This window comes from Idiotropiscis lumnitzeri, chromosome 22, assembly GCF_059441095.1.
Source record: "Idiotropiscis lumnitzeri isolate Australia: NSW breed Sydney's pygmy pipehorse chromosome 22, RoL_Ilum_1.0, whole genome shotgun sequence".
Lineage (NCBI taxonomy): Eukaryota > Metazoa > Chordata > Actinopteri > Syngnathiformes > Syngnathidae > Idiotropiscis > Idiotropiscis lumnitzeri.
This window is the reverse complement of record NC_142412.1, coordinates 6119769-6141382: the sequence shown is the minus strand read 5'-3', so window position 1 is coordinate 6141382 and position 21614 is coordinate 6119769. Positions and strand designations below refer to the sequence as shown.

Genomic DNA, 21614 nt, shown 5'->3' with positions numbered 1-21614 from the left:
GTTGTGGGTTTGATCAATTTCATTTTTGCTCATCCCACAGTATCCAGCTTAAATATTTCTCATCAAAGTCCCTCCCAGTCACCTCAGGTTTGCCCCAAGGCTCGGTCCTGGCCCCCCTATTATTTATCATATACCTCCTTCTGTTGTGGTTTCCCTACCAGAACCAGCACCAACCCAATGATTAAAAAAATTAAAATCATTACAAAATCCTCATTTTAACTGCAGCAACTAAAGTTGTGGGAGTGGCATTGCACTGTTCGGCAATAAAACAACGCTGATTATGAGGTTCTAAATATGAACGACAACTCGTGCAATGAAAGCCGCATAACTACATCTTTGCATTAATTGCCATTGAAAGTACCAAGCAAGAACAAAGGATCTCAAGATTGGCACTTATATAATAGGTTTGCATGTAAAATCGACATTAGTACTCCATAATTTGTCTCCCATTCCTGTTGGGTCAGTCCTTCTGATATTAGACAAAAAAGCAGTTTAGCGATACTTTGGCTGGTAATGTGATGCGCCCCGTCGTGCAACGCCTTAGACCGCTCTGCCATCCTTAACATTTGTGTGAGCATGATCAGACGTCCTCTCAACGTAATATTACATGTATTTTTAGAAATTTAGGGAGTAGACCAAGATGTTGGCGGAGCGGTGTAAGGCGTTGCGTTCAGGTCGCAGTCTCCCTTGGAGGCGTGATGCAGCCCAAAGCGGGTGGTAAACTCCAAGGCTCAAGTCAGGATCACTCTCATCAAGACGTTGAATTTGAATACATTAGTTGTGCAGCTTTTTTGAAATGGCTCGCCATGGCCCTCGAGAAATGCCCGTCTTTATCAGCTGGCGGTACTCCCAGAGGATATCATTGCAAGCTGTCAAATTAAACCAGATCTTGAAGGTTATCAAGCTAAAAAAAAAAAAAAGTTTATGCTGATGCTGTTTAATACTGATTTAAATAATTTGCTTGTTGTCCCGCCCCCTCAGAAAAAAAAAAAGGTTTGACTTTTTGACTTTTTTACTGTAAACACAAAGGCAGATCATCAACAATATACGGTATATGTTAATATTTTATTAGCACGGCTGAGTTTCGACTCTTTTTACGGCACGCGTGCGAGGCAACGCAGGTAGACATAACAAATATATAATTCTAACGCGCTTATGATTGTGGTCATAAATTTTATTGAATGTATTTGTGTTCTTGATTATTTTTCATGTGCTGCAGCCGAAACAGTCCCCCGAGCATATATGAGGGCGACCTTGTTGAGTTGCACGGAGAAAAACATCCAAAAATTGCTACTTTCTTCTTGGAAATAGAAATGGGTCGCGGGGGTGCTGGAGTAGAATCGATATATTAGACCAAATGCTTGTTTTCTATTTAATGCAGAATAATAATGTAGCCATTCATTATAACACTGCGCAGTATGTTGTTCATTACATGAATGTTTTATTTCAAATGTGGATCTGTCTTGTCAAGTGGTGTGATATTTTGCCTTTCGGAGGCACTCTATTTAATGACCTCTCAGGTCACCTCAATTCATTGCATGAGGCAGACCTCTTGTGGTTGTAACTAGTGATGAGCAAATGACGCTTCATGAAGCACTTGTGCAGTTTTGATTCCTCTGGATGCCGCTCTCGCAGTGGAAAGAAAATAAATGTTATATATATTTATATATTTATTATATATATTGTATATTTTTTTAAAATAGTTGACCAGGGTAAACAAAATGTAAAACAAAAAAAAATAAATCAAGATTGTGTTTCCGGTCGCTGCTCGGGCCCCAATAATAATTTCAAGGCCTAATAACATGACATTATTGGACATGCTTACTGTGACAGTTAAAAAAATGCTAGGGACCGTGAGCTTGAGCATGGGGCATGAGCATGGGGCAAGGCAAAATGAGAGACTTTTTGATTGGCGGGCCACAATGGGTTCTAAAATACATTTAATTTACACGGCCGTCGAGGAGCTCAAGTCGTCGTATCGATGGTGTCAGGGTGTGTCTTTTGACCATGAAAAAAAATCTCCTGCATCGTTGCAGTCCTGAACATTTCCTCAAAGGAAAATTCCTACATGTGGAGATCTGTTACTGTCTGCACAAAAACTCACCAAACTTGGCAGTCTCATCGGGTGGTGATGTTGTAGCGCTGCGCTTGCGGGTGGCGTGCTGGAGCCGAAGTCCCTATTGTTTTTGTAGAAATTATTATTATTATTATTTTTCCGATTCCGCCTCCGCCTCGAGGGAGCCCTGTGACTGGCGGGCGGACACAAGTTGGGCCGAGTGGCCAACGTCTGCACTTCCTGAGAGTCCTCAGGAAAACGTCTTGACAAAAATGAGGAGGCTGTCTTGACATACATGACGCGTGTTGTTGACTTGGATAGCTACGGGCGACGTTGGAACTTGAGGCTACACGGACTACCAGAAGCAGAGAAGGAAGATGTACGCGCAGAGGTTAGCCTCATCAGTCTACTTGTTTGTGCATTTGGAGATTTCCCTCAGGATGGGATTGGTCTGAATTTCCTTAGCAGACTATGCGATAAATTAAGCATCAATTAATCCGAGGTTAGCGTAACGTTGGCGTCATTTTGATAGCAAACTAGTTGAAATGGTGCCCCTGCTCTGCGGCAACAAAAATTCACCTGACCTCTGAAGCATGCAAGTTTACTTTAAACTCTGGCCTCCACTAACTGAGCCAAGTCCCCGGTGGCGCGTGCAGGTGAGTGACGACGCCACGTCCGGTTCGGTCCGACTGACCCACAGGACGCCCTCCCTCCTCCTCCCCCTTCCACCTCTCAAAAGTAGTTCATGGTAGAATTACAGAAATCCATTTAAATGAAGCAGTTTATATGACAACGTCTATTATACTTTATGTACGGCCAACGCTCAGAGGTCGACCCGCAGGCCGAAGGAACCGTCCACCCGAACACCCCGGCGCGAGGCCGGGGCTGGCAGGGGCCCTCCGATGGCGGGTCATGATTGCCAATCGGCCGCCGGGGGTAACCCCGCGGGAGGCCGTCTCCCGGCGTTGCGTTCAGGTCGCAGTCTCCCCAGGAGGCGTGGGTTCGAATCCCACCTCAGACAGAGCCCATTGAAAATACCAAGCAACAAAGTCTAAACTCAACTGACTTATACGCGGTCAAAGTGTATTTCAAAATTCGCGCGCTGGAGCAGTTAGACGGCGTGAGCTTTGAAAACACACACGCACAATGTAAATGCATTTTCAGCTCGCGCTGTACACATTTGCTATGAGAGGCGAGGTGTGCACCATCGCGGTTCCGTCAGGTTGGCGTTGTGTTACACTACGTCGTGCGGTGATAAGGTAGGAACAATCCCAGAATGCCTGCATCCACACGCAGTGACGCCCATGATAATTTGAATCCCTTATTCCATTTTGTTGGACTTTTTTTCTTCTTTCTTTCAATCTCCCCCCCATTTTTCATGGAAAACGCACATTGAATTTTTATCAGAGTCTGTATTGTTTTTTTCCAATGTGTTTCAAAGATCATCATTTATGCGAGAGTTTTGGCTATTCCCCATGAATAGCAGGGGTCCACTTTATTATGTTCTGTTAATTGCAGCATCATTTGAACTTTGCTCCACTATGAAGACAAAAAAGTGTCTCGTTGTGTCACTCTCTAGTACCACACCACTCTAAATTGGGCAAATAAAAATAATGATCTTTTTAATGGACACTATAAACTATCAAACCACACTTTTAAACCTTGTGACACAGAATGTTCGCTAAAAATCCCAATTTAAAGGAATACTTGACTAATTTTCCCTTCTTCAGCAGGACAGAGTTCATATTTTGTCTATAATGAATTTGATTAGTGCATTAGTTTTCATTTACAATTAACACCTTTAAAAACACATTTTGCCACGAACTTGCTCCAGACTGAAAAGGACATCACGTGATGAGGACTCAGGTTACAACCAATCACGGCGGAGCATGTGCAGGTGACCCGTGATTGGTTAATTAATAAATTAGATTCATATGGAATTTAAGCCTTGGCTATGAAGGTTACTTTCAAAGACTAAAAAAAAAAACAGATGCTTATAAAGCAAAATTGCCCCGACCTCATTGACCGCCCTGCTATGGACAGCCAGTCTGCTGTGGCGCCACGTCACCCGAACCTTGCCCGGGCTCGGGGGACGTCGATAACACTATATATATATATATATATATATATATATAAAACATTAAATACAAATAATTATCATAGTAATTTGAGCAACAGATAAATCAATTTAGTTCCACTGGGCACGGGCGGTTCCAAGCGGCCCCTAGGTGGAAATGTACATTGGAAACGTTTGGTTTAGCTGTTATAAAAGTTTGTTTTTTTAGTGCTGCAAATGCATTTTCTGGGTTTTTGTTTTCTTTGCTTCTATGCTTGAAAGGGATTTGATGTTCGCTCTGCCATCATGATATGAACCTCACGATACAATAATTCTCGAACTATTGTGGGGAGTTTGGCTATATAAAAAAATCTCACAATACTGTAAAAAAAACTCCTAGTTAAAAATAAAAGCTTCCTTAAAATAAATCGCAATATTGTGGTTTTTTTTGTACATAACAGCGCCGGGGCACCCCCGCCGCGCTTGGAACCAGAACCGAGAGCCCCCCGCGCGGGGGGCTCGCCCTTCCCGCCTCACCGGGGGGGGGGGTCACAAAGAGAACCCCCACCCCCTGACCAGTGCGTGCCCCAATCCCCCCGTCCGTCCCCGGTTTTTTATTTTTGGTGAAGCTGTCTCTAATCCCGTCTGTTCTGACGCATTGAAATCCATTGTACCACGCGCATAGACATGTCTGCCAATTGCACCGCCGTCTTCCCCGCGTCCGCCCCGTGCGCACAGCCGCCGCAGCTGTTCAGGTATTCTTGCCCCCATCCTTAAGCTGACGGATTCCCGCCGATACGACGAAACTTTGATCCCAAAATTCCCGTTTGCCTTTTCTCCAATTGACCTGTGATTGGCTGTTAGCTAGCGAATCAGTGCGCTGGACATGAACGGGGAAGTGATGAAAGCATAAAAAAATTTGAGTGCCACCATACATACAGACACCCTCTTTTCGGAGCCGACGTGGGTCGCGTCGCTCCCTCTGGTTATATGCATTGAAAAAAAAACAACAACAAAAAAGCAAAACACTTTTCCATTTCAAAATGAATGAACAACTGGCTTCCATTTTTAGATATATCAGGTGTTAAACATGCATAAACAAACTGACCTTGGGTGTCATGGCATCACCTTAGCCTGTCACCTCTAGACTTGTTTGCCGAATGTATTTTAAGTCCGGCAGAATGAGGGAGCAAAAATAACAGTTGCCAATAGAAACATATGCTTTATGCGTGATTGCAATATGCATAATGGCGTTTCGTGTTGGTCCTCATTGTCACTCCTCCAGCTCTCTCCACAGGTTTGAAGTGACATGTGACCTGTGTGACCAGAAGGCCGGAGAACGCTTCAAATAGCGCCTCACCACGCCCATCCCGGAGGTTCTCCTCAACAAGGAGGGAGAAATGTGTTGATGTGGCGCCTGAGCAGCCGCGCTCTTATTCACAAACACGCTAACGACGCTAAACGCTGTTTTGATCAAGGCATTTCCAACATAAGTCTACATCGAACAGAAAGGTGCTATGACGGCTTGGGAATTAGGTGATGGTGATTCACTTGGAAGTGGCTGTTCTGAATTTACCCCAAACTGACTATTTCAAGATCGAAGGCTCATCCTCGGATATGCCATTTTTCTTAATTTTGGAAGCAACAAACATATGAGAGGGAGACTGAGAATATACGGGATTACGAAAGGTGCGGCGTCGGGATCGCAATCCATGATTTGCTATGTGTATGAGATAGAGTTCGGTGAGGTTATGGAAAACGACTTCAGGACGGCTTTGAGTAAATTCTGGTCCACCATCCGGCGTCTCAGGAGAGGGAAGCAGTGCACCATTGTTGGACAATCAAATTAATGACTGCCCAGGCTTCAGGATGTCTTTTTACACTATATAAAGGTGGAAATTTACATTGGAAACGTTTAGTTTAGCTGTTAATGAATTTTCATATATATGTATATATATATATATATATAGAACCCACTGCGGCTTGGCATATCTTGATGTATAAATTTCTGTGGTACTTTTATGCTTATATTGTATAGGCCTGATGTCTTGAAGTATTTTAGCTCAAGCTAAAAAACAGTACATTAAGCTTTCATTGAGAGACAGCCTTGTGGGAACTGTAGGGAAATTATTTTAAACTTACACTATCACATCTGGGAAATATTGGACAATCAAATTAATGACTGCCCGATCTCGTCCGATCTCGGAAGCTAAGCAGGGTCGGGCCTGGTTAACGTCCCACTGCTGTTCCAGCAGCGGCTTCTCGGGAAATAGGCGGAAGTGACGTCGGAGCTGACTCGCTTTTGTGGCGTTATTTTAGTTATTATGTTACATTTTTTTTATCGCCGAAGAAGAGCGTGGGCGAAGAGAAGAGTGGACGAAGAAGAGCACGTTCCCCCGGACACGATCGTTAATTAGTTACAGAGTCGCCTGTCGAACCAACCAATTAGTGCGAGTCCAGTTGTAAGGGATGAAATATTTCACTTAAACCTGTGCTCTGCAACACCCCATGTACACGTCAACGAGGAACGTATGGTGTAGAGTGTTTATTGCGATTGGGCCATTCTTTGTCACGGTCTTCTCTCTACGCTTTCATGATCCAATTTCCGTTGAGGAGCTTCCCAAAACAAAGCCACTGGATATTTAGAAAACCCAGGAACGTTCCATTTTTAATAGGAGACGTCGCCAAATGCCGCATAATTCCGCATGAATGTTTCTGTCTGTTTTGTGTGTGTGAAATATTCATTACGCCGAGAGCAACGATCACTGCTACTGCTGTACTCCATTCCCTGGTGCAGTTGTTCTCCAGAGTTGGAATCCTGGATCCTGGGACACACCACCAAGCTGAAGGAACTGAAGGATCGAGTAATGCACAACTCGTGACATCACACGCCAGCTCAATACTTGCCATCTACACGGGATACAAAAAGGCTGCACAGTACGGCCGGCGTGCGTGGCAGTTAAGCCGTAGAGGAGCACCTTCCCCAGGCACGGGCGCGAGCTGAAAATGCATTTACAGCACTAAAAAACCAAACTTTTATAACAGCTAAACCAAACGTTTCCAATGTACATTTCCACCTTTATATAGTGTAGAAAGGCATCCTGAAGCCTGGAAAGTCATTAATTTGATTGTCCAGTATTTCCTTCATGAGATATTGCAACACTTAGAAAAAGTGTACAGCGCCAGCAGACAATGAATTTTCAGCACTAAAAAAACGAAACTTCATTAACAGCTAAACCAAACGTTTCCAATGTAAATTTCCACATTTATAGAGTGTAAAAAGGCATCCTGAAGCCTGGGAAGTCATTAATTTGATTGTCCAGTATTTCCCTTATGAGATAATGCCTCACATAGCAAATGTGTACAGTGCGAGCTGAAAATGCATTTTCAGCATTAAAAAACCCAACTTTTATAACAGCTCTAACAAAATGTTAAAAAAAAAAAAAAAATATATATATATATATATATATATGTTACACACTTTATACACACGCGCGCACGCATACATACACAAGCTGGCCCAATTATTCCTCTCACTCTCCCACCTGAGAAGGGCAATGCCTGCCACTCATGGCAATGAGCTTCCCGGCTATTTAACAGTCTGCGAATCAGCCCTCCTCCAAGCTGATGTGGCCTGTAATTGAGCTCCCCCTAAAAATACAAAACACAATAAATAACATATTCATGGGTGTGACGAGGGTCACCTTCAAGGAAAGTTGAGTTCTGCTGGCATGGAGATTTAAAAAAAAAAAAAAAAAAACTAGAAAGTTTCAGGAGTACGTGCAATAGAACTTCAGACTCACCATGTAAGACAGGGGTGTCGTAGTTCTGGTTTCCCTTTGCTTTGTTCTTGCTGGTACTTTCAATGGGCTCTGTCTGAAGTGGGATTCGAACCCACGTCTCCTGGGGAGACTGCGACTCCAATCTCGTTGCACACTTGAGTACAATGACAATAAAGGGATTTCTATTTCTATTCTATTCTTTTTTAGCTAAATTGTGCGAGAGGACCATCAGTTATCACATTTTCCACTTGTGCGTTGCCATTTCAACTTGTATGTTTTTTAAAGACAATGTCCAAATCATTGTTGTTCATTCCAGCTTCTTTCATCTTAGGCAACTGTCTAAAGTGAAGTCTTTTCTTTCCCAGCAGCACTTAGAAACAGTAATCCATCACCAAATGGCGGACCGCGGTCCGGATCACAAATCTAATAACTGCAATTCCATTTATTAAAGTAACGAAGAACAAAGAACGCAGACAGGTCAACTGCATCATCACAACGTGCAAAAATTAGGTAATTGGACGCAAAGTGGGTTTGAAACTGTCACAGGGCACACCGGACGGCGTACCAGCAGGTAAAAGTCGGAGTAATTAAATAAATACAAAAAGAATGGCTGGGGAATAAAAAAATAATACGTTTTAATAATAATTTGGTTTTTTTGTTATAACATGAATTTCACTCTCTCTCTCCCCGTATAGGAGTTTTGGAGCCTGATTGGGATATATTGCAGAAAATGAAACGGAGGCGAGGGGCTCCAGGTCCTGGGGGGGCTATTTTATAAAGGTTCCGGTCCGAACCGCCGATCATAAGTGCTCTTAAAAACTAATCTAAAAACATCATTTTTGGTACAAATTGAACCCGATATGACAGGTAAGTCACGCCCTCATGGAACATCAGCTGATAAAGACGGGTCACAAGACACCATCATGTGACACTCATGTAATCATATTCAGCCCTTTCGTGCGTCGTGTAGCGGCCACTGGAGTGGGCACGACACAAAGAGGATTAGCGGGTGGCCCGTCCTAAGTGTTGCAATATCTCATGAAGGAAATACTGGACAATCAAATTACGCGCGATGTAGCGAGCGCCCGGCCAGCTGGATGTGCAACTCAACAAGGTCGCCCTCATATATGCTCGGATGACTGTTTCGGCCATGAGGATGTCACAATACGAAATTCATCCTTTATTCAAATTTTTTTTTTTAAAGCGTCATTGACAAATAACAAGCCGTCTCGATAGAGTTGCTCGTGCGAGTACACTTGAGAGCACCTTCCCCGGGCACGGGCGGTGCCAAGCGATATACACACACACACACACACACACGTTTTATATATATATATATATATTTATATTTGGTATGAGTGAACCTGGCAGAACTCACAGCAAGGATGCGCAATTTTGGGTCATTTTAGCTTTATTAGGCACCGTCCAAGGCATCGGCCATCGCTTGTTGCAGGTGTGCGGCAGTGAACGGGTGAGCGCCACCCACCTTTTGCTTGGAACTGGCAAGGGTAGCGTGTTTTCTACTGTGTTTGCTTTGTTCTTGCTTGGTACTTTCAATGGGCTCTGTTTGAGGTGAATTAATGACTGCCCAGGCTTCAGGATGTGGCGCACTGTCACCAACTCACCGACAGATGTCGCCATTTGCGATGCAAATCATTGTTATCTTCTTCTAAACATTGGAAAAACGTCCGATTTGAACCGTATGCACGTGAACAAATATTTTAGTTTTGACTTGCCTGTCCAAGAATGGAAACATGCACAAAAACGGGCTGCTCTGCATGTTGTGCTGGGCCACCTGGAACAACAGCGGAGCTATGCAAGGATGCTCTTTGTGGACTACAGCTCGGCATTCAACACGATCATCCCAGACATCCTCGTCGCCAAACTGGACACTCTCGGCCTCCCTGCCCTCACACGCATCTGGATTAAGGACTTTCTGACCAACAGACCCCAGACTGTGTTGCTCGGCCCCTACACGTCCTCCACCCTCATGCTGAGCACCGGTTCATATTTTTTTTACCTCAGCCTTCAAAATAATTGACAGCAGCATGAAATAAGCTTCCAAACTAGGCTGCCTACCAAAACAGGTCCTATACTCAGTTACTCAGCATTGTAGTTTCGCCGAGCGGCACGACGGGGCGCTGGAGCGTCTCGCTACCAGATTGGGGAGGGGGGGTGGTTTGATGTTGGAAGAGGGAAAAAAAACAGTTAAATGGAGCGCGCAAAGGTTAATGAATGAATATAATTCTTTTCAAGATTCCCAATCTCGTCTGTAAAACCTTTGTCTTACTACGGGGAGAGAGAGAGTGAAATTCATGTTATAACAAAAAAACCAAATTATTATTAAAACGTATATATATATATATATATATATATATATATATATATATATATATATATATATATATATATATATATATAGACACTGAATATATAACGTATTTTCCGTATTTCGGAAACAAAACATTTTAGCCCCAGTGTTTGTCTGACGGGTCCCTCCCGGGGCCACGCCTGTCTGAGCGTCGCTTACCAATCAATCGGGAAAAGGTTCCACTCTGCAATGTATAATTTCATTGGTATTTCTATTATGATTTCCTTAACACTGGCAGAAATGACCTGACACTTCTAATCCAGGTTATTACCTCGATGTGCCAACATTCTGTCCCTCCCCCACCTCTCTCTCACTCTCTCTCGCTGTCTTTCAGTCCTTCGCTCTCTTGTACACACGAAAGCACACAAAAAGTGATTTTAATAATTACCGGTCAGTCTGCGGGCATGCTCGCGTCACAGTAAGCCGAAGAGGAGCACCTTCCCCGGGCACGGGCCCGGCAGTGTGTGACCGCTCCTGCAGGAAAAAATTTGGGTTCTAGTGACGATTTGGCGGCGAAAATTACCTTTGTCTTTTTATAGTTGATGCGCAAGCACTACCTTTGACTTCAGGCTTTCGCTTTTCAATTAAGTCATCCATCCATTCATTATCTAAGTCGCTTTTCAAAAGAGTTCCGCAGGCATGCTGGGAGCCTATTTTAGCTATCTGCTCTTTTTTTCCACACTAGAAACACAATAGAACACTAGAAGGAAGATAGTTTCTTCAGCGTGTTCTGGGTCGTCCCCGATCCTCACAGTGCTCCCCGCCTTCTCCACCTCCCGACGCTAGCACTAGCACGGCGCTCTCGCTACTCGCGTGCGTCATCAATAAACATCATCGGGCGCGCCATAAGCTCACTAATCTTTCGATACTGGCCAAGCAGAATTGTCAGCTCTTCTCTTCAGTCATATTCCAAAGTAACAGTACTCTTACTTGAGTACAGCTTTGGGCTGCTCTACCCATCTCTGAACATAACTAAAACTATTCAACAATTTGTGTTACCTCTAGATCCGTCTCAAAAAGCGATCGTTAAACTTTTTAAACCTCCAGTGTCCTCTTCGCCCACGCTCTTCTTCGGCGCTACTACTACGATGAAAAATAAGTTGGTAGATGTCTTCAGGGCTGAAGTATCCTCAAATGTGTACAACTTCGAGAAGATAGGATCATCTGAGTCATGTTGCCGGAGCTTTTGTTGTCACAAAGTACAAAATCAAAGAGGCATGTTTAGGTAGGTGGAGCTAATTGCTGTACAATAAATTACTTGTTTTTATTTTGGGGAGTGGGATCTAATCTTAAATGGAATGGTTTTAAGAAAACACTTCTCAAACAGCATCATATCTATCTATCTATTTATCTATCTGTCTGTCTGAGGTGGGATTGGGCTTGCGGGACCGCCGAGGGCACGCCGGAGGGCGGTTTCATGACACCGCTCTGCCATCCTGGCAGCTGGTAATGCTCTCTTGACTGTGTTCGCTTTGTTATTGCTTGGTACTTTCAATGGGCTCTGTCTGAGGTGGGATTCGAACCCACGCCTCGGAAACTCAGCTCTGTCTTCTTGACTTGGTGAAACTTGTCTTTCATATTATTATTTTTTACTGATGAATACCTTTTATTTTGTTTGGTTTAGCTGTTACCTTTTTCCTGCTCAGTGTGAGTCTTATATAAGTGTGTTATAACAATTATACCAAAATAATGTATGAATTGGGTTATGGTAAGTGTTTAAAATGATAATGCCGTTGGGCTATAAATGCACGCCTCCTGGGGTGTCTGCGACCTGAACGCAACGCCTTAGACCGCTCTGCCATCCTGGCAGCTGGTAATGCTCTCTTGACTGTGTTTGCTTTGTTCGCTTAAAAAAAAATACAATATATATAATAAATATATCAGTTGCCAGGATGGCGGAGCGGTCTAAGGCGTTGCGTCTCGGTGTCCTCCAGCGGCTTCCACTCTCAGCGCCTGTGTTTGTCTATATGTATGTCCTTATTGTTTATGTCTGAGGGGAGATTTTTACAGACTGGATGCAATAATGCTTTGGCAATGGTAAAGTCAATCTCAAATAAAGTTTGGGAAGAAGGGAGACCTGATAGCTCTAAATACCTCCTGTCAGAACTCAAGATTCCAGATGGATGACGCATCAAATAAAGAATCTGCTCAAATTCTGGAAAGCAACTCAGTGTCCCTCTGTAAGAGGTCTCATGAGGCCTGAGGGGGGGGGGGGGGGGGAGAATTTATATGTGGGAACAGTGCAATGCCACTCCCACAACTTTTCACGAAAAATCACGAATTTCGTATTGTGACATCCTCATGGCCGAAACAGTCATCCGAGCATATATGAGGGCATCTTGGCTGATGACATAGGATGGGGCGACTTGGACGTAAACTGCTAGCATCTTGCCACCAGGCTAAGTTTGAAATAGCGCCCCCAACAGGTGTTGCGCCCTTTCACACTCGCCGATACATTCCAGAGCCGCCTAACCCCAGCTAAACCCAGTGAGAACATCTCTAGGAAGTCCAGGCGGCATGGGCTATTACGGTGCCGCAGAGTCTGATTATTCTCCGTGGCAACAAAAGTTCCTGCAAAATGTGTATATATATATATATATATATATGTATATACCAGAGCTCCGGCCGGCGTGCGTGGCAGTTAAGCCGTAGAGGAGCACCTTCCCCGGGCACGGGCGGTGCCAAGCGGCCCCTAAGTTTAACCGAATGGAAGCTCCGGAGCTCATGTTAACACTGAATAGTTAAATAAGGTGCTCATATTATGCAAGTTTTTTTATTTTTTATTTTATTATTATTGTCAGTATTATGTTTTTCACACCGAAAACGCTGATAGGCACGAAATGAAGGAAAATGGGGGAAATAATCTGGAGAAAAGGGGAGAAATCCAATATAGGAAAAAAAACTTTGCTAAAAATATTTTTTGTTCAATTTTAGTTTTAGTTATTTCAGTCGCTTTCGGTAATTCAAATAACCTTGCCCCCTACTAATGTCACCTGGGCCTACGAGTACACAATTCTGATGGTGTTTCGGCCAGCGCTTACTTTTGGCATGTGACAGAAAAACTTGTTTGACCACGCACTGCGCACCTTAACAATGCCCAGGTCTGTCATACGGGCCAGTCAGTGCCACCCGGCGGGCCGGATGTGGCCCGCGGGCCGTGTGCGCGAAAGTAGATGTTCACAGGCTTTCCTAGCATCTTCTCAATCATGCTCAATAAATAACACTTGGGGGAAGTTCCTTGCTGCTTGTTTAATTTTAAATTAAAAAAAAAGAAAGCTAATGTAATATTAACAAGTTTCTCAAAGCCAGCGTGGGTAAGAGATGCAATGGCATGAACCTTTTAAAACCTGACATTTAAAATGGGTACCGGCCTTTTTGGAACCTTAAATTCTCATTCAATGTTTGGGACCGAACCATCACCCATGCGTGACATCACATTTTACTTATTCATTGGCATTTTTCACAACACAAAATGGGGCCGGCTTCAACAGGAAAAACAATGTACATGTGAACTTATATGATGTAAACTCCGCTTTCATTTTAAGCATCTGCCGATACAGAGTCCTGAGCCAATACCTTGGCAAGGCATTAAGAGAAAATATAATATATAATATATATATAAAAATATACACACTTACATGTGTATATACACCAATGCATTTACAGTATATCGTCGCTGTCTTGAGAAAAACTTTTTTGGGGGTGGGGGTTTATGTCAAGAGAGCATTACCAGGCGCCAGGATGGCGGAGCGGTCCTTCCACCATCCGTATCCCGGCTCGTTGTCCATGTGTGGACGAATGAAACAGTGCGCCGACAATCGGAGAAGACCAATCATGATTTTAATGCCCACTTTGACCTGCTATGTGAAAACTTTGAAGCCCCGCCCCCGTCATATAGTATTTCGGAAACAAAAATTTTTAAAATGGTTAGTATGTTAGTAGCCTCTCTATTTTTCTTGCATCCATGACAGGTATTATGTGTCCGGAGGATGAACGGCAGAGTCAACCTCAAAAGAGTCAATTTGTCCTGGATTTTCTGAGCCATGTCACTAGAAATCAGCCGCAGAGCAACTGCGTCACTAAAATTCAACACTTGCTGACCATTTGCTGGATTAACTAATCCACCTTTCAGAATCTGGTTAGTGGCAATTTCTAAAATCATATCCTCAGAGACTAAATCATTTTCAGATGCTTCAGGGAGAAGAAGCCTTGCGCCGGTGGCGATATCAATTATGCCACCACTGTCTGCCTGGCTTTGGAGCACTCTCAGAGCTGGAATTGGGTCAACTTGTTTGGCGGACACAGCTTCAAGAATTGTCATGGGGCATTTTGTTTGCTGGTTCTCAATCCCGCTGAATGGTCTCACTTCCAAAAATCGCTTGCCTGTTTCAATGTCGATCTTACCCTTTCTACCAAGGTCTTGAGTCTTTTCTAGCCAATTTTCAATCAGATTCGTTAAAAGGGCACCGTGCAGTACGTCAAAATGTAAAAAATGATATTGATTGGCGCAAGGTGTATAACTGAATATAAACATATAGATGTCTTCAGGTACAGCGAAAGCAGCTGTTGTGGTCGACGCGGCGCACATACCTTGCACGTCGGACAGCACAATGAGCAGTAGACGCAGCCAATGTTCTAGAAAGTCAATTAGATTAATGCAGCATTATTTCTAAGTAGCTTAGGTAATAGAAGTCGCAAACTACGGCCCGGGGGTGACATTTAGGGTGTGGAAATTTTCGTAAAATGTTTTTGAAACATTTTAGGCTTAAATTAGTTTCGCTTAATGCTAACAAAGATGCAAGCCTCGGTGGTCGAAACGCAGGAGGAGCCACGGGATTCGGCGGGAGGAGAAAGACCAATGCTTTTCATTGGTGTCGCGGTGGAAAACGGCCATCCGGGTTTGTAACAGTCAAATGGATAATTAAGTCGGAATGTTGTTCAGGTCGCAGTCTCCCCAGGAGGCATGGGTTCGTTGCTTACTCCTGTTTGTCAGCAAAAGGAAAACCTTTTGAGTAACGGTTCCAAGAAGATTTGTTGTGAGTGTGGCCCCTGTTAGAACAACTCCAGGAGACTTCTTGAGGAATGTGGGTTTGTCCTGTAGACCGTTACCCCCCACCCCCCTTCCCCAACCCCCTCTTTTTCTTTTTCTTTCTTTTTTTTTTTTTTTTAACTCCCTCCCCTTATCCCAAACGGGGCAATTCCTTAACTTTTCTCCTCTTCCCCCCCACTCTCAATCCTCTAGTAGTTGAAAATTGCATCCTCGGTGCGCGTATATTCGTGCGTCTTAATTCCAACAGCGGGCTGCTCGACGTCAAGGCGCTTCGATTGTTCCAAGGTATTGCGGGCATGTTTATTAGTTATCTCGTGACAAAAGAGTGTAATGTGACTTATTCAATGACTCCGAGGGGGGGTGACTATTGTTCCAGAGACCAGTGCGCGTTTCACGGCGGATTAACTCGTCCTCGGAGAAGATTCACGTCAAATGTGCACGTTAACATGCTGCGCGCGTGCACGTTGCTGCAAAAGTTTCACATCGCAATGTTTGTGTGTGTGTGTGCGGGGGTGTGTGTGTGTGTGTTAAAGCTTTTCATTGCCTTGCATGTATTAAAAAAATACGTTCGGGTTGGACTTTTTAAGTCTCGTCGCATTTTAAAAAAGACTCGCTGGGCCACTTAACGGCCACGATGGCACAGATATATGGGCAGAAACAACTCTGACAATATCCAGCAGCATTTTCTGAAGTTAGGAGTGGAATTTCCTTACAAAAAAAAACAAATTATTATTAAAACGTATTATTTTTTTATTCCCCAGCCATTCTTTTTGTATTTATTTAATTACTCCGACTTTTACCTGCTGGTACGCCGTCCGGTGTGCCCAAATCCAACATGATTCAAATGATGAGCTCATCAGCAAGCTCTGCAGGAGTCTGATAACGATCCTGATAAAACAGTCAGGACACCCACTCGAGGACACTAGAGAGGATGAAGGCTCATTAGAAGTGGGAGCAGCCGGGGGTGGGGATGGGGCAGGTGGGGCGTCCCGGGCACCCTCTGCAGCGAAGTCTGCTTCAGAAAACACCATGTGGGCCAGCTCGGGCGGTCCACTTGTTCTTTGCTGAAAATAAACAATATATGTCTGTGAGTATTAATACTCATAACTTTAATTTTGTAACATTATTAATTGTGTTTATATTATACAGTAGTGACATATTTTTAATTGTCTCTGAGACTTCTTGAAGACTCAATGATGATAATTTCATTTTGTGCGTTTCTCTAGTTGAGCATGAGTATGGAGGATTACGACTACCTGTTCAAAATTGTTCTGATCGGGAACGCCGGAGTCGGGAAGACATGCCTCGTACGCCGCTTCACTCAGGTTGGTGTGATTTAAACAAACACAAAAAAAGAATGTAGTAATAATAATAATAAATCATTCATATTGGTGTTTATGTATGTAGCAATTATTTTTATCATGCCATTTTTTTCCTTACACATTTGTCCACCAATTCAAATCATTCCAACGACAAAATATCGGCAAAAAAACAAAGTTTTCCAACTCTGGGGACATTTTTCCACTCAATTCCATGTTTTCCACACACCAAATTCACAATAGTCGTTCTCAAAATGATATTTTATTTTTATCAATTTAGCTTTGTTAAGGTAAGATTTTGCATTATTACACACACACAGACCCACACTCTATAAATGTGGAAATTTACATTGGAAACGTTTGGTTTAGCTGTTAATGAAGTTTCGTTTATGTTAGGAGCTCTCAAAACATCAACACATGCATACAGAATTTATTTTCCAAACACACAGCCAAAAGCTTTTAAGCAATCCACCTCCCGCTCGGGTCGGGAAATGTTAGATACCTTCCCAAGAAAATGGACGAGCTAACTTTTGCCACCAAGGTCATCGCGAATCCAGCCGATGTGACAGTCTCAGCTCCTTAGTTAAGTGGCCACGGAGGGTGTGACTTACCTGTCAAAAAAATGAAAAAATCAGAGCAGTAAAAGAACATCAGCTGATAAAGACGGGTCTCAAGACACCATCATGCGACACTCTGAAGAAGGCGAAAGACTCGCCGAAACATGTCAGGTAAAAAATTAACCTAAAACATAATTGTCTGCGAAAATGAGGACTGCAAACATTTTTTTTTTGCAGCATTGTAAAGGATTCTTTTAACTTCCATTATTTTATCAACAGTACCGTGCGTCCGTCCCAGGTTCACGTTCAGGCGGAGCACGGAAGGCTTAGGTTGAAGTTTTCAGTGTGTTGTCTTCACAATGGATATATATTCCTAGATGTAGCAATGAATATAACGGGCAAAGCCGCTTGATTTAATTACACGTTGGCAAGACAAAGCTCGACAAGCAAAGTGCGAATTTACACAAACACTACTCCCAGTTCTCAGGGTCTGACGCATGCGATTGTGAGTTTTTCTACTGTGGCGCTCCCCGCATGCCACCTCTAGTATTTGACACTAGCAAAGTGGGCAAATGCACTGCAAAACAAACTAAATAAATAGCTGATACATCGTTGGTCCAAAGGAAGGTTTTTTTTTTTTTTTTTCATTGGTTGGCGGGGAAATCCAACCGTGAAGTGTGCATGTGGAGAACACTTGTTTGAGTGCTAATTTATAATGAGGTCCTGTCTCTCGCAGCCAATCGTGTTCTAATAAGTTCCACTTGGGCAAACTGCTGCCCCCGGTGGTAATGTTTAATATTATTGACCTTTAAATGTTAAAGTCAGTAAAGTACAAATGCACGCTTCACCAATAGTGTTGCTTGCTTGACCAGTGGGGAGATACGAGTCCCCACTGTATTGCAGCCAGATACCTCCAGCGCCCGTCGTGCGTTCAGGTCGCATTCTCCCCAGGAGGCGTGGGTTCGAATCCCGCCTCAGACAGAGCCCCCTTAACAGGAAGGTGCTCCTAATGTCTCCTATTATTCTATAATGGGCACATTGAGCCATATTTGATAAACAGTGCGAAGATTAGGATTTTGAGAGTTCAGTAGCAACAACACAATCTATATTATAGCTCGGAATTCCTTTGTTTTTTCATTTTAAATTGTCCAAATGATCATCATTTCAGTTTTTCAGCGGGCTGATTATCTTTGTGTTCAATCAAAACAAAACATTTATTTTTACTTTGGAAAATGATGATCAACATTTTTGTCTACTGACTTATTGCCAACCACCAACTGAATCCTAATGAAATGATATTTGTGCATTTTCCCCCCTGTTAATATGAAATAATGTCATGTTTCTTAATAAAGAGATGTGAAAAATTGGAAAAAAATCAACAGATTTTTTTTTTGGGAAAGGTCGGCGGAAAGGCCGCCAATGAAGTCTCGGGGTCTGCTGAGGCCTAATAAAGACCTCGCAAATCACATAAGAAATGGCGAGCCACACATTGAGACGCCAGCAGCCAGAGAGATGATCAGTTCAGCTTTCAAGCAAAGATTGTACTTCTTACTTATGGAAAGTGGGGCAAAAGGCGCGTTGGTTGGTTGATTGATTTATGATTTATGAAAGGTGACTCAATATATATAATAAATATATATATATATATATATATATATATATATGTATATATATATCATCGTGTGCCGGTTGTTAAAAGTTGAACATACAGACGCCGTTGTTATTTTTGTTGTGCATGTCTGCAGACGTGTACATGTTTTATGGGTCTGTTTGTTTGATCACATCTGGTTGGTTCAAGGGGTGTGGATTTGGATTTCGTCATTCTATCATTATTGATTGGCTGAGATAAATCACATGGTTCTCCATTATTTATGGCATCCATTTCGACTGTAGATTAACGTCCTCAAGCACATCACCTCCAGTCTCCCCTCCTCACTTGACCCCGTGTTAATGAGCTCCAGGCGTCATTCTAATGAAGCCCCTATTACACCCCCCCCCAAAAAAAAATAACCCTCTCACCCTACTATAACCTTCCTCTGGAAGCAGGCTTCAAGTGCGTGAGTGTGCAAACACAGCCCATCGCCATAGATGGTGGAAGCATGGGAGGTCTTCTCATCATGGACCGGGAGAAGGGCAGGGTCATCCGCACCGACATGATTTGCGAAATATTTCCATTTCGTATTTTACAAGCTCTTTAATCTAATCGATAGAGGTTTAATTCGGTATCTGCGTTATTATAGTTTTGGGATTTTTTATTTTAAGCATAAATGGTTACTATTTCATTTGTGTTGCTTTAAAATTTGTCAATTAACAGTCAAAATTGGAGCGTTAGCTCGAGGCTTAATTTGTAATCTCGGAACACAGTTAGATATTTGAACTCAGTGAACTCAGCATCACTGGAGTCGGACATCACTCCGTACATCAACCTCCGGGTGCTTTCCCGGAGGTGGACTCAATCTCGCTGATAAGGACAGTTTAGAGTTCTGGCTAGAACCTCACACGCCATCCAATTGGGAACTACGGGACAAAAGTGGTACCATAACTCACAGTTTACAGAAACAATTCCAGTAATTGTAATTGTTTAGATGCAAGGTTTTGCTCACTTAATGTTCCACATTTATTTTGATTTTATTTATTTTAATTTAACATGAAGTACATGTTTATTAATGCAGCAATTATACCATTTTGTTTAAAAATAATTAGTGTTGTCAAGCGATTACGTTTTTTAAAATGAATTCCACCGAAGAGAACAAACAACAGCGCTGGATCAGAGAGGCCAATCATCAACATAATCACAATAATGGCACCAGACTTGCCCTCCAATTGTTCCTCGCCATGTGAAATGTGTAAATATAATTTTTAAATATGAAATGTTGTTGATGATTATGATGCCTTTTTTTCTGATCTTTAAGGGCGCTCTATAGTTCATAAAATACGCTATATAAATGTTTTTTTTTTTTCTTGGATCTGTTCAGTTTTAACTTGCAAAGTTGTTGCCGAGTTAAAAGGCAGTTTTAATAGAAAGGCATCCTGAAGCCTGGAAAGTCATTAATTTGATTGTCCAGTATTTCCTTCATGAAAAGTCAAACTTAATTAAGGGGAAAAAAATCTTAATACCATACTTTGCAAGCAAGGAAAAAAGTGAAATATTACAAGAATAAAAGTAGCACTATTCCTAAAAGAAATATTACCAGGAGAAAAAAGTCCATTTACAAGAAATCTAATCTAAATATTGACTTGAAGGTCTTGACGAATATTATTTCAGACGTTTCTGACCGTGGTCCCACGGTACATGGTGGACCTGTACCGCATGCACTCAGCCAACGGCGACCACAGCGCCCGGCGACCCAAGAGCATGGGAAGGCCTCCTCGATGGACACCAGCTGCTGGTGGTTGCCGGTGGAGTAGAAGACATCCACCGTGTTGGCCTTGCCGTTGGAGATGATCTCCAACAGGGGACCCGAGGGGCCGGGCCCCGCCTATTAAAGCAACATGCACACGCAGATCCTTTTTTGCCTTGCTTGGTACTTTCAATGGGCTCTGTCTGAGGTGGGATTCGAAAACGTGTTGCAAAGGTTTGTTTTGAGGGAGGCGTTGCGTGTGCGTGTGCGTGTGCGCGTGCGCGTGCCCCCCGCCGGAACGTGAACTTGGGGCGGACGCAGGGCGTGCTCCGCCGGGACCAGAGCTTGAGGCGGACGCAGGGCGTGTGCCGCCGGAACGTGAAAAAAAAAAAGATAAAATATGTATCTAAAATATGTCAGATTATATAAATTATTGGACTTCACTCTCATTTAATTGTATATTTATAATTAATTTGTAATATACTATAATGTAGCCTGATATATGAAAATATAATCTGTAATGTCTTAAAATATAATGTATGATAATAGTAATTTCATAAAATAAATAATATTGTTAATTGTACAGTCTATTCAGAAAAAATGCTGTTATTATTTTATTTTTAATGTTTAGTACATGAACCGATTATATCAATCAAACACGTTTTTATGTTTTAAAGACACTTAAATGTGTGCTATTTTTTTGACAATTCATTTTTTTATTCTAATTATTTTCTTTACAGTTTGTACACATTTGCTATGTGAGGCATTATCTCATAAGGGAAATACTGGACAATCAAATTAATGACTTCCCAGGCTTCAGGATGCCTTTTTACACTCTATAAATGTGGAAATGTGCCATGAAGGCGTCGTTTGGCGTCCCTCTCCGCTCTTCTGCTCGTGTCGTCTAGTCGGATGGTGAGAGCTTCAAACAGTACACTGATCAAGGAAGTGCTGCATATGCGCTGATAAGGGAGAGGATCTGCCCATTTTTTTTTTTTTTAGATCGCTGTAGAGTTTAATCATGTGGCGATCAATGTTTTAAGTATATTGTTTAGCTCGTCCTTCAAACAAGTTAATACTTT

General features: G+C 42.7%; 1 protein-coding gene across 1 annotated transcript in view; it reads left to right on the top strand.

The window, feature by feature from the left end:
* Nucleotides 1-20694, top strand: part of LOC148316176 (uncharacterized) — a 31694-nt gene extending 11000 nt beyond the window's left edge. Inside the window, exons 11-12 of the mRNA XM_088287044.1 lie at nt 16542-16640; nt 20457-20694. Coding sequence (XP_088143170.1) covers nt 16542-16640; nt 20457-20636 — 279 coding nt within the window. The 3' untranslated portion in view covers nt 20637-20694. The remainder of the gene's footprint in view (nt 1-16541; nt 16641-20456) is intronic.
* The last annotated feature ends 920 nt before the right edge of the window (nt 20695-21614 follow it).